Source organism: Melospiza georgiana, chromosome 2, assembly GCF_028018845.1.
Source record: "Melospiza georgiana isolate bMelGeo1 chromosome 2, bMelGeo1.pri, whole genome shotgun sequence".
In the NCBI taxonomy this organism is placed as follows: domain Eukaryota; kingdom Metazoa; phylum Chordata; class Aves; order Passeriformes; family Passerellidae; genus Melospiza; species Melospiza georgiana.
In genome coordinates this window covers 23,387,080-23,399,802 of record NC_080431.1, presented here as the reverse complement: position 1 = coordinate 23,399,802, position 12,723 = coordinate 23,387,080, and the positions used below count along the sequence as shown (strand labels likewise).

The window sequence follows — 12,723 nt, the reverse complement described above, 5'->3', positions numbered from 1 at the left end:
TGGGATGGACAAAAAGGACTCACAAATGAAAACCTGTCATCTTTAACGTGGACAAACAATTGTGTAAGCTCAAAATCTTTTCTGAAAGTAATTTCTGGAAAACTTTGCCAAGGTTTGAAAGACATGGAAAACTGAGTTGTTCTAGAGGTCCTGGAAATCCATCAAATACTTTTTCAGGTGAAAGACCCATACATGAATGCAGGTCCTTTGTTTCTTGATCTAGAAGATGGACTGTGAAAAAGAAGTATTGAACACTGGTCTGTATACCAAGCTTGCCATTACTGGAATCCCTCACATGGACACAAGTGTGTGTTCATGATCACAGGGAATTACTGCTAAAAGAAGGGAAAGCCCAGATTGTTTACAATGAAACAAGCTTGATGTGAAAAAATGTGATTTTGCATTGCCATACAGGTTGATTCTGGAGAAAAAGCACACAAGCTTAACAAGAAACAACAGTCAGAACCTTTTTTATTCTACTGCAATTCAGAATGTCTGGAAGGGACGCAGCAGCTAAACCCAACCCTACTACAAAGGCTAACTTGTGCCACCTAGAGTTCAGTTAACTCCAGAACCTAGTTTTGCCACCTGTAGAACAGCAATAATTATACTTCCATCTCTTCTTTTGTAAAGAGATTTGGAATCTGAGAATAGAAGGTGCTACAAAAATGCCAAGTAGCACTACTACTGGAGTTTGTAGAAACTTGGCTGTATGGTTGACGATGGAAATTTTAAAAAGTGGAGAGAAAAGTAACAAGATCAGTGAAGAAAGAGAAACTAATACCTGATCCTCCATCATCCTGGACTCTCATCCTCTGTATATGTAAATTTGTAGGAACAAACTCCAGTTTTTTATCAGCTTTCAAGCTACTGGCTTTAAATGAAGGACCTGAGAAATGCAAGACAAAATTAAGCATAAAACTCTTCTCCTTGTGCCTATGTTAAAACATTCAAGAAGCTTTATTCATCATTTGCTATGTGCTGAAAGTAAAGCAGAGAAAATTAAAAAGAAAAAACAAACCAAAACCTTTCTGTTACTGTTCATGCCTTGTCCTCTACTTTCAGAGTAAGATAAGAGAACAAAAAGAATAGACAAATATTCCCCGGTAATTAGCAAACTCACAATAATTATTAATAAAGACAGAAAATATAATAACATTGTTTACTCATCATAAAACCTTCTGGGTTCCCAATTTCAGAGAAGCACTAACAATCCTGGTAGAGAAGAATCATGTTTTTATAAAATAAAATCACCTTTATACTGGTGCAGGTCAGTCAGATTTTCCTGGTAAGTTAAAATAATTGTTTGGTACTGCGTAACTATTTGTCGACGAAGGCTTTCCCAACAAGGAGACAGTTCTCCCAATTCTTCTAGTTCACAAACCCTGGGGGAAAAAAAATTGGGGAGGAAGGGAAAGAGAGGTGTTTATGTCCATAGTCCACTTGACCAGGAATGAGTTTCACACCTTATCAACAAAACACCATCCTCAGCTGACACACTCTCAATTTACCATGTCTGAGCTACTCACCAGACTGGAAACAACACATATCCCAAACTTCCAAACACACATCACAAGCACATGTCAGAGCACAGGCTGAGCACTACTCTGAGGTAAATTGCTTCCTCACAGGCAGAATACACTGTACTCCCCCCAGGAGCCTCAGGTGTTGATCATAGGCAGAACTTCCCACCTTTCTGCAGGAGCTCTCCAACTATATGAGGATTGGTAAATGATGGGAACTGTCTTGTGTCAGGTGACTTGGGACAATCAGGACCTTTTAAGGACACTTTACTGAACTGTGGTGGCTCTTTAATTAAAAACTCTGACAGAGGTTAAGTGGGATATTAGCACCAATCTGATGGTAGGTACAAGGAGTATATTCACTGGTAAGGTAGGTACACAACAGTTTGCAAGGCCAGGGAAAGCCTAAGAAGTGTAAGCATTAAGGGTTTGGAGAGACTGCAAGCATTAAGCATTAAGGGTTTGGAGAGACTGAAGATGAACCAAAAAATCTTCATCTGAAATCCAGGAATTTGGGCACTCAGGGTAGAATAAAGGAGGACTGGACATCCACAGATACAAACAGGAAAACCCCTTGTACCCCAACTGCCAGGTTTCCAGTCACACATGGCAATCCTCTGTTACATAATGTTCCCCAGCAGTGAACAGTATTTCACTGCTGTGAACAGTGTATTTCATGTCACATTTGTATTACTTTCTTCTTGGATTAGTGTATTATTTGGAATGAAGGAAGAAAGGGGAAAAAATAAACAGGTCAACACCAGACTAAATTCAATAGCACATTACCCCGGAAAACGTAGAAAAATCATCTGTCAAAAGGATCCAGCACTTCTTTTTGCAATTCTCTCAATATTCCTAATTCCATAGTTTTAACCAATTGTCTCTGTATAATTTAAGACAGCATTTCACAGAGCAATTCCCACTCCACAGTATTTTGGATATTATCAAAAAGAACTAAATTTCCAAGAAAAACATCAGATTGATTTGCCAACAGGCAACAGCATAAAGTATATTTATCAGTGACCTAGATAAAGACACTTCCAGTTTCATCATAAAACTTGCTTTCTGCATAAGATGATATTATGATTACCTTGTCAAACTCCCTGCTCAAAACCAGCCATGCATCTGAGCCTTGGCCTTACTGAAGTAAATTCACAGCTTACCACTTCAAGTTTACTTGTTTGTCCCTTAGAGCCAAGCAGCAAGGAATATGGATGCCATAAATAAATAGGCAGTCAAAATGTCACATCCCCCAGTAAATGTTCCCTTTCAAAGGGCTCTGGCCCAGAAGAGTTTTATCTAAGAGACAGCAGCTGTGATTATCCAAGGATGTTTTAAAAGTCACCAGGATGTGAAGACAGAAACAGCTGTGCTTGTGTAGCTGTCTGTCATTCCTCCGGGCTGCAGCACTGAGAAGGGAGAACAGAGCACCTGGTCAAATTTGAGTGACTCTATGAATACAAAGTGTGATTGTGCACATTATTGACGGTCACCTCAACTGAACAGAGACAAGGGAGCCTTTCTCAGTAATTACATGAAGGCCTATTTACCTCTGAGCCACATTACCCAGTGGACATATACAAGGTCATATTAACAATCACCTGGGCTGCTATTAACCTGTACCTGTTTACAACAGGCATCCACCAATCTCTGCATGATTTTAGCAAGAGCCTCTGAACAGTCACAATTCATGGCCAAGGCCTCTAACTTCACTGTCTACAGTCTTACTGAAAGACACATCTTTTTGCTCATTCACCCTGAATTCTCCTTATATTCAAGTCCTTAACCTTCATCCATCATACATGGCATCTTATGGATCAGCTTCCCAACTCTTTATTATTATGGTTGTATAATGAATAGGTGTTTTTAAACCTACTGTGAGGAAAGCTGTAGAGAAACAAAGATGCAAAATAAAAAAACAAATACCTCATGACTAAATGTGCAATGGCATACCCCTAGCCTGCTCCACCAAGGTTGTAGTCGGATAGCTGAACAAGATAGAGCATTCAATTTCTAGAATCTAAGCACACACCACTAAAAACATAACATCAGAAAGTTCAGAAACTCAATTAGCTTTCCCATGCATTACAAAAAGTCTCTGCCACCTTCCTGTGAGAGTTTGTCATTTTCACAAAATATGAAAATACCTACAATGAATGGATTAACCCATGATTTTATTTCACAATATTCCAAAGGAATTGAAATGTCCTAATATACAAAAATGAGAACACCAGTTAGTATTAAGGTCAGACTTAGTTAAAATCTATAGGATTGGATTAAAATACAGTCAAAATAAAAGCCCAATACTCAAAAACACAGCTAAAATGCTTTAACATTCTAATCTTGGCCTTTACAAAGAGTACATAAAACATTAGATTTGCAAACCACAGCCTACAAATGTAGGGAAGAAACAATCATAAAGGAGTATGTTGCCTGGAAAAAAGTTAATTGCTTCAAAAAAGCAAATTCAGACTAAACCTACAAAATGCTTAACAGATTTCCTTCTCCCTCACACCTCCTAAAATGAGGCCATGTCATTACTGTACTACAGCATTTCATTTTACTTGCTTTTATTCTGTTTTGTTTTCCATTCAAAACTACTCTTCTGACTCTCAAAGCCATTTCTTATCTCACCGAGTAGTCAGTGCATTAACACAGATACATTTATGCCTTTGTAACTCAGTAACAGCCACATCTCTGCTGTACTACTGCACATGTAAACCATCTCAAAACTCACCTTGCTGCATCTTCCTCTAGAAGCAGCTTCACAAATTGTCTAGGGATGTGCAGTGACAGGATGCTCTCTGCCATCTGCTCCAAGATTCTCAAGTGGTTTCCATCGGTGGTTGGGAAACGATACATGCGGCAAATGGCACCACCAAACACTAAAGAATTAAAACCATGTTATTTAAGCCTAGGATGTGACTTAAAAGTGTACAAAGTCTCTTCTTTCTTAAAGTAAATGGCTTCAGTTCACTATGATGAAACACTCTGCTGTAAAGATCTGGTTTAAGCAGGCATCAGTCTACCTTTTGCAGGCATGGTCGTTCTGCAATGGCCATTCTCCAAGTGTTTGCAGGAAAAGCCTCCACTCCAAATGACTTACTACACTGCTAAAGAAGCTAAATTAAATACACATTCACCTTTTAAAATGCCCTTTTTTTTGTCTATGTACTGTGCATTTTCCTCTCACGCAATCATTTGCTGGAAAACTAACTCTTCTGCAAGATTCTTTTTGTAAAGCAATTTGCTTTACTCTGACCCTCTCCTCACCCTGCAACAATTGTTTAGGAATAGACTATGAAATTGCATGAAAAATGTTATATTACAGTCAATCTAATGGCAAGAGTTTGCCTCTGCTGTTTTTACATACAGAATAGTGCATATGACAAAATGATTTATTCTGGTATGACCCTCAAAGGACTGGTCAATCAGCAGCCTGCTCCTATTCAAATGAAACATCTGCTGAAATGCCCTGGGGCCACAGGCACACAGGGCAGATCAGCTTTTACTGATACCTAAAGCTCACTTGTTACAGCCCAGGGCAGCTTACCAGATTTCAGTAGTGCATCCTTCCGCAACGAAGCATATTTGGATCTGATTCCTAAGGATTCTGTTAAACTTTCATCAACTGGCAACACAGTCTGAACAAGAACAAAAACAAGAAAAATCAGAAATAGTAAAGAATGAAACCTCAGTGCCCAAACAATATGCAGTGATGACCTATCAGAAAGACTTCAAAGAATTATCTAACTCCACACATGCTTTAAATAAATACTTCAAATATTTCTACTGTGAATAAAAAATATTGCAGGCTGAAATAATAAATCCTATTTACTTCTATGCACAGTTCAAAATACTACAAAAATTTTCATCCAGACTTTCAATTACTTATGCTAGCACAGCTCCAGAATCCTTGCAGGTATTGCATCAATAGTCATGAACAGATCTGGAGGATAAGAAGGGATTCTAGTGCACAGTGTGAATATAATACACATATAAGAGTGCAATGATCACCAAGATACTAAAAACACAAGCTTTGCAGAATTAAATATATGTCTAGGCTGAGAAAGTACTGCAAACATCTGCTTTCAAACAGTTCTGGGAACTCCCTAGCATCTTCATTACAGTTTTGCCTAATGGTACCTTCCTATCCACAATGTGAAATAAAATACCACATGTCTCTGAAATTGGTAATCCATGCACCAAGTGCACCAATGAACAGTACCAGAAGCCTCTTCCAATGAAGAACATGAATACTTGATAACTAAAGCTTAATAATTTTAAATTAAAATTATTTTCCCAAGACTTTTAACCCCGCACATGAGCACCAAGAGCTCTGCAAATCTCAAAATGGCTTCATCACCATTAGGCTGCTCCTTACAGTATTTTGAAAATGTAAAGCTCTACTAAATATCAAGATGGACAGGATAGTTGATGGCAGATGTCAACCTAGCTTATTTCAATGCTGGCAATAAATCTGCATTCTTCTGAATTTGGTCCAATGCTCAAACTCACCCTTCCATTAATGGTATCAGGTGACCTTGTCACTGGAGGCCTTTGGTCAGATTTTTCCTCCATCTGCCATCCAATAACTGTGATGTTACCAACACGGTCACTTTCAGCCGACCTGCAACAAATACTCTGCGTTGAGATTTTTTTGGAGGAGGACCTGTTCATCAACAAGGAAACACTTATAAAAGGGTATTAATCTTCAAACTTCAATAACAGTTTAAACAGGAAGCTTTTCAACTTCATTTGTAATAATTTTATAATGGGTTAGTCCAACAGGAGAACATTCCCCTTATTCCACAAGGATGCTGCATGGAATGAAGGCAGCCTAGGCAGTGCTCTGTGCTCAGCTTGTACATTTGAGGGTAACATGACAATGAGAAGAGATGCATGTGTTCACACATTTTGATAATCAGAATACACTTGATATCAAAACAAGGGAGTTTAATTAGGTTCATTTCAACTTAGTCATGACATAAGAGGTTTTCATTTCATCTTAAGCATGTTTTGAAGAATTAACAGTTAAATGAAGGAAAATATTACAAACCTTAGTGTTATGTGCAACCTGTGGTACTTCTCCTGAAGAAGATCCTTTACAGTGAATGTCCCAGAACCCAACAAATACATCTAAAAGAAGATGAGTTCCAGAATTTTATTTACCTTTACAGTGAACAAAGGCTTTGACCACAGCACTGAAGTGCAAAATACAATTATCATGCATAGAAGTCCAAGAGCAAAATCATAACTAAATATACCATATACAACTAATTAAAATCTCTTGAAATTTAATATATTTGATAAATTCTAAAAGTTTTTCTTCCACTAGAGGACAATATACATTTTTGTTTCTCTAGGATATACATGGAGGCATCTCAGTATATATGAGCTTAGGTCAAGCAATTCAGGAACACTGAAAGCAATGGCTGAACAGGGCTCAGGTCGCATCATTGACCCAAATTTGTCTCCTTGTGAAGAACTTATTTTCCCTGGAGGCATTAATTTTTCCCTAGAGCTTCTCCATGAAGCACTGAACAGACAGGAACAGCTCTGCTGTCCCTCAGGAAGCCATGGAAGAGCAGACACATCGGGCCTGAAACAGTATTCTGGACAACAGTGGGAAAATAAACAGCCTGTATTGTCCAAAAATCCAAGTAGCAACATGGGAGCGCTGACACGGAAAGTTTTTTTTCAGTAAAGGAACAAACCTTACCCCTGAACAAAATGTAATGTATCAGTGATTCCCAGAATTTAGATGTTCTGTTTCAAAGGAATGTTTCATTCTGGCATTTTGGCAGAGGCTAGAAGCCTCAGTTAGGGATGTTAGATCCTATTCATTATCTAGTTCGCTAAAAATGTCCGCAATGTAAGAGGACAAATGACAGGATCTTTTTTATTTAAATCCATGGTCTCCAAATTTGCTGCAGACAAGCCTTAGTTGAGAAAAGTGGCAATGCTTCTCACTCTGCCAAGCCAATCTCATTTGTTCCTCCTTTCCCTACCCATCTTGCTTTCTGTATGATCAGTGCTGCTATCCCTTTGTTTTCTTCCACAGAAGTTACTAATTTTATCTCTTTGCCTCTCACTTCCTTGCTCCACTGACTGGGCAGGCAACAGAATAAAGCAAACTTACTGTTCCCTGAGATCTATCTTTGACGTCATACACGGAGAGTTTGATTTGTGTCATTTGATTGATAAGAGAGTCTTGGAAAAAGGCAATGCTGCTTAGAAAGATAGGATTACTTGTTCCCTGTAATCATAAACAAAAAAGGCAAAAGTTAATGCAAGATTGATATTTGTTAGGAAAGAAATGATTCCTGTGTTAGCTTTGATTTTAAATCTAATCTAGAAGTATCTGAGCACTCACCTCAATAATTTCAGTCTGTGCATGCTTCGTCCAGAATGCCTGGGGAGGCGTAGTTACACTCACTGCTACAAAACTATTTGGTTTTCGATCTAGCGATGGAGTTAGCAGCTCACTGCAAGCTTAGGTATGCAACAGATAAATACATTTAGATTCAGGATCTTTTTCAAGTTGCTGTAAGACTCTACATTTTTATAAAACCACATTATACACCCTGAGCAATCAAACCACAAAGGGTTTCATAGTCATTCTACCACCACACTATAAAAGTAGACATCACTCACCTTTGTGCACGCAAACAGTAAACATGCAACCAGCTCAGCCTGGCTCCAAGCTCTGGAGCTGCAATTTAAACTTGTTCTCTTCTAATACATGCCTATCCACCCCTTGGCAAGCTCATCCTAAGAGCCCACATGCAGCTTTTCCCCTGGGAATCTCATGACCTGGCTGCATTTGATTCCAAGTCACGCTCCATTAAGCCCATTATCAAATGGCATTTGCCCAGGGACAGCCAACAGAAGCGCCTGAACATTGATCAAGCAGCACTGCTGAGGAAAACCAGCTTGCAATTGCAAGATGACAGCAATTTATTTCCTCTAAAATGTTACTGTGAGTTTAACTGCTGGGAAAAGGACTATGGTGAGTAGGAAACAATTTCCAAAAATTTCCACGAGTCACTCTACACAATAACATTAAATTTCAGAGTGAAATTCCATCTGTCTAGATACAGGTAGCTACAGTGTGGTCCAACTCAGCTTCAGCTATGTGCATGAAGTAAATGCTGAAATTTAGCTAAACAGCTTTGTAATTCTAGATATTTTTATTTATCTGAAAATAACTGAAATACCTCCTTCAGTTCTGAGAATGCTTGTTAAGATTATTATTTATAACACAATTACACACAACTGAGAAAATTTTCTAATTTTTCATTAGCCTACTGTTAAGAGCATAACCTTTCAAATAAAAGTCCACTATTAAGCCAAGAAAAACATCCTGCAGTTGAAAATGTGGATTGAATTTTCAGCAAGAAAATATTATTCATTCATTCTTCAAGTGAGGTGAGTCAATGCACAAGCTTCTTGTCCAAATTCAACCATCTCACAATTCAGGTCACTTCTGCATCTTGCATTATCAATTGACAGCAAAAACCCCAGGAAAGAAGTTAGGTGTAATTCGCAATTCTTAGAAACCATTCTGCCCTAAAATGGTGTTTCCAGCAAATCTCTAGTTTGCTTGAAGACCTGAACTGCTGATTAACTGACAGTGAAGGGAGTTTCACTGCATCTTCACATAAACAAAGTAAACAAATAATAATAATCATCATCATCATCACATAGTAAACATTAAAATTTTGTAAGACTGATATTTTAGTTACAGACTTTTAGAAACTCCACAAAATGAAACTGCTGGCTGCTTATCAAAAGATACTGTACAAGCAGGACAAAAGCTGTACCCCATCTCCATAAAAATCAGAGAAAAATTGCAAACTTTACTATATGAAATGCACTTCAAAATCAACACTTACAAAACCTCATACATATTCAACAGCACACATTATCAAAACTAGCATGAAAATCACTAAGCCTACCTAAACTGAACTCTAAAATTGGCTCATCTGGATCCTGAATGTTTCCTGTAAAACAGAAAAATTACCACAAGATTAGACAATTCACATCACTGCCCTGTGAATTCTTTCCTGAAGTTGCAATCACACAGAGAAAGAAAATACATTTTATACAAAAATATTTTTCTTTAATTCAGTGAGCCATGACTGGTATCTAAAACATTTATCTGGTAATTCTTGGTATCTAATAATTATTTGGAAAATCTGGGATGATCTCAGTTTATAAAACATTAAAATATGTAAATTTAAACAAGATTATATGCAATATGGCAATAGTAAATGCTTAATCTCAATAGAAAACAACAGGATTAAAGCCTGAGCCACTACTAACTCCAAATTATTAAATCTGTGGTAGCTAATAGGACAAAATTTAAAAGTACCTGTCTCTCTCACTAATGAAAGTAAGCCTCTGAGAGTTAGAATCCTAATTTAATAACCATAAAAGATAAGAGAGACAAGCCTCAGCTCCCTGAACTCTCTTGAAAATTTTATACAATGTAAAACAAGGAGGTTGCCAAGACTCTTCCTAGACCATGACATTATTTTGTTATTTTCTCCCCACTGCTTATTTTTGAGTGACAAACATAACTACAAAAAATCTAACTTAATTTTTTTAATCCCCCCCTGATTTCAATGTTTTGTCATTTTTAAAAGTAGCAAATTCAAGATTTTTAGAATTTTTTAGCATAATTCCTTTATCTCATTACCTCCAGATAACCAGACAGATCTAAATCTTCGAGCAATTAAAAGAAAAACACTAACATTAGCACAAGGCAGATTCTGGAAGAAGCAGCAACAGAGCAGTAGCTGCCAGGAAGGTACAAACCTGTCAGAGAAAGGCCAACCATGTCAGAGGTGACATCGATGGTGGAGGCCCTCTGCACAGTGCGGGACTTGGCCCCATGGCGGGGGCTGTGTTCTCTTGCTGTCATTTTCTCATGAAGAGCCCTTCTCTCCTGGCTGCTTGGCTTTAATGATGTTTGTCTCACAGCGTAGCAGAGTGCAGCAGGTTGTATCCAATTGCTATTCGTCTAACATTACCATGCTAAGCAACAGAGGAAGCAAAAACATACACCAAAATTTTAGGTCACTATCCGGTACTGTTATTTTCAACAGCAGCAAATCTAATGCCATAAAATCATCTCAGGTCATTCAAATAAAATGCTCAAGGCAGATCCAATGCATAGTAACTCCATTTGCATGAACTCTACATCTGCAGAATTTTACAGCAAATTGTTGAAAATTGGACCACATTCTCTGTCAGAGAATGGGGCTTGAGAGAGACATGTTAACAAACCAGCTGCTCTTCTCCTTTGTCTAAGTGATTAAACCATCCTTAATGAAGTTTCCTGGTTTCTACTCCCTGGGGAGCACAAGTAAATTTGTCAGATGGGGCCTCTGTCTGCAGAGGAAGCACTAGGGATAATGACAAAGGAACAACAGGTTGGTGGAGTACAGAACAAAAGGGCAGGAAATGTTGTCAGTGTCAGCACACTGTGCTGTTCTAGGCTCTACTGCCATGAGAAAGGGATAATGAAAACTATAAATAAAGCCTACTGGGCCAGAGAGAGGTTGAAATTCTGGGATGGTGGTGGAAAGAAAAAGCAAAAAGCGATGCCTGCTGATGTGGCAGAAGGCAGCATCGGTGCTTTTCCTCCACTTTTTTGGACTACAGACATCCATGACAGTCCTTCCCCTCACAATGACTATGAAGTGAAAATTACAGTAGGAAAGAAAGCCTACAGAAAATTTGGTTATGATTTTGAATGTGAATGTTCCTTCAATCAACTGTGCTAGCACTGCAGTTATGGAACTTTTTATTTGTTTCATAATCTTATTACAAACTCTATTAATTTAGCAAGTAAGGAGTAAAATCTAATAAACCTGAAAAGTACTAATAAAGTAACTAACACCTTCCCAGCAGTTTGTCATTCATTCTACAAAACATTTGAACCACACTGCAAAATGGGAGAGCATTTCTTTTCCTTTTAGGTTGATGGGCCTAAAAATGAGCAAGATGCATTCTAATTAAATAAAGCACCTAGCTTACATTTTGTTCTAAAACACCACTTTAAATCTGTCAGAAGGCCTCCAAAGGAACATTCAACCTGCTTAACTTAAGTCTCTGAATTTAATTAGTCAGCATACCCCTCTGGAGGATTTCAAAAGAATCTTTCTCTCTCTATGGGGTACTCAAGCTTCTTAACTATCACTGCTTCACTGGACACCAAAAATTCAAATGCAAGTTAAGCATGTAAGACAACTGAACTGAACATAGCCTGGTCATGTACATCAGCTTAGAAATTAGATTTTAAATGAGGAGCTCATTCTAGGGAGGAAATTTGGACTTTGCCTACATAATATGCCAGTCTGTTACCACTCAGAACTAAGAATTTGATTCAAGTCAGGTTTACATAATATGGCATAAGTCAATTCCAAATAGGAAAAAATTTTTTTTTTGAATGGAAGAAGCAGAAATTGAGATCTCTAAACCTCCAACCCCAAAGCCCTAAAACTCAGTTACAGTGTATAAAAACAACACTCTGCCTACAGATAACATTTCTTACAGCCAAATATTAAAGCAGGCAGATTTTCAATGCATATTGAATAGTTGAGGTTGGATAAATTCTGGAGTTTATCTAATCCAACACCTTTGCTTGAAGGAAGCTTCTCAGGACAGTGTCCAGTTGGTTTTGGACAAGAATTGGACAAGGTCTTTTTGGACAAGACCTCTCTAACCAACCTGGTTGTTCCAAGGTTTGATCACACACAGTAAAAAAGATTTATTCTATTTATTAATGTTTAAGTGGCTAGTGAATAACCAACCTTTCTCAAATAGTACTGAATGTCCTAGTATTTATTCAAATAAAACTTCCATCAAAATTCTTTGACAGTTTCCAAGGCTTTCCATTCTCCTATTTTTTTCCTTTCTTTCAGCAATAGGTTTTCCTTGGTTTGTTCTTTATATAATGTGATGTTTAACAGTCTGTAAATCTATTAAACCTAACTGCCTGATGAAAAGACCTACAAAATATACTTGCAGAGATTAAGACAGGATGCCATAGGCCCTTCCCCCAAAATCTATGAATAACATATTAGAGAATAATTGAAATGTTCACCAAGTTACAGGCCAGACTGCAATTAGGTTCAAGAGCCTGGCTGCTTTTCAGTTTAAATCTCTGCAATCCTTAAAAAGGGTCAAT

The 12,723-nt window shown here is 37.8% G+C and overlaps 1 protein-coding gene across 9 annotated transcripts in view; it reads right to left on the bottom strand.

The window, feature by feature from the left end:
• INPP4A (inositol polyphosphate-4-phosphatase type I A) overlaps positions 1–12,723 on the bottom strand; it is a 110,365-nt gene that overhangs the window by 34,965 nt on the left and 62,677 nt on the right. For 5 of the 9 annotated variants that reach the window (XM_058042902.1, XM_058042932.1, XM_058042894.1 and 2 more), the window contains 10 exons: positions 10,347–10,565; positions 9,485–9,529; positions 7,900–8,018; positions 7,666–7,782; positions 6,583–6,662; positions 6,042–6,195; positions 5,077–5,167; positions 4,261–4,408; positions 1,255–1,385; positions 785–889 (listed from right to left, as the gene is read on the bottom strand). In XM_058042902.1, coding sequence (XP_057898885.1) covers positions 785–889; positions 1,255–1,385; positions 4,261–4,408; positions 5,077–5,167; positions 6,042–6,195; positions 6,583–6,662; positions 7,666–7,782; positions 7,900–8,018; positions 9,485–9,529; positions 10,347–10,452 — 1,096 coding nt within the window. In that variant the 5' untranslated portion in view covers positions 10,453–10,565. The remainder of the gene's footprint in view (positions 1–784; positions 890–1,254; positions 1,386–4,260; positions 4,409–5,076; positions 5,168–6,041; positions 6,196–6,582; positions 6,663–7,665; positions 7,783–7,899; positions 8,019–9,484; positions 9,530–10,346; positions 10,566–12,723) is intronic. The other 4 variants (XM_058042947.1, XM_058042955.1, XM_058042926.1 and 1 more) reach the window with 1 other exon arrangement.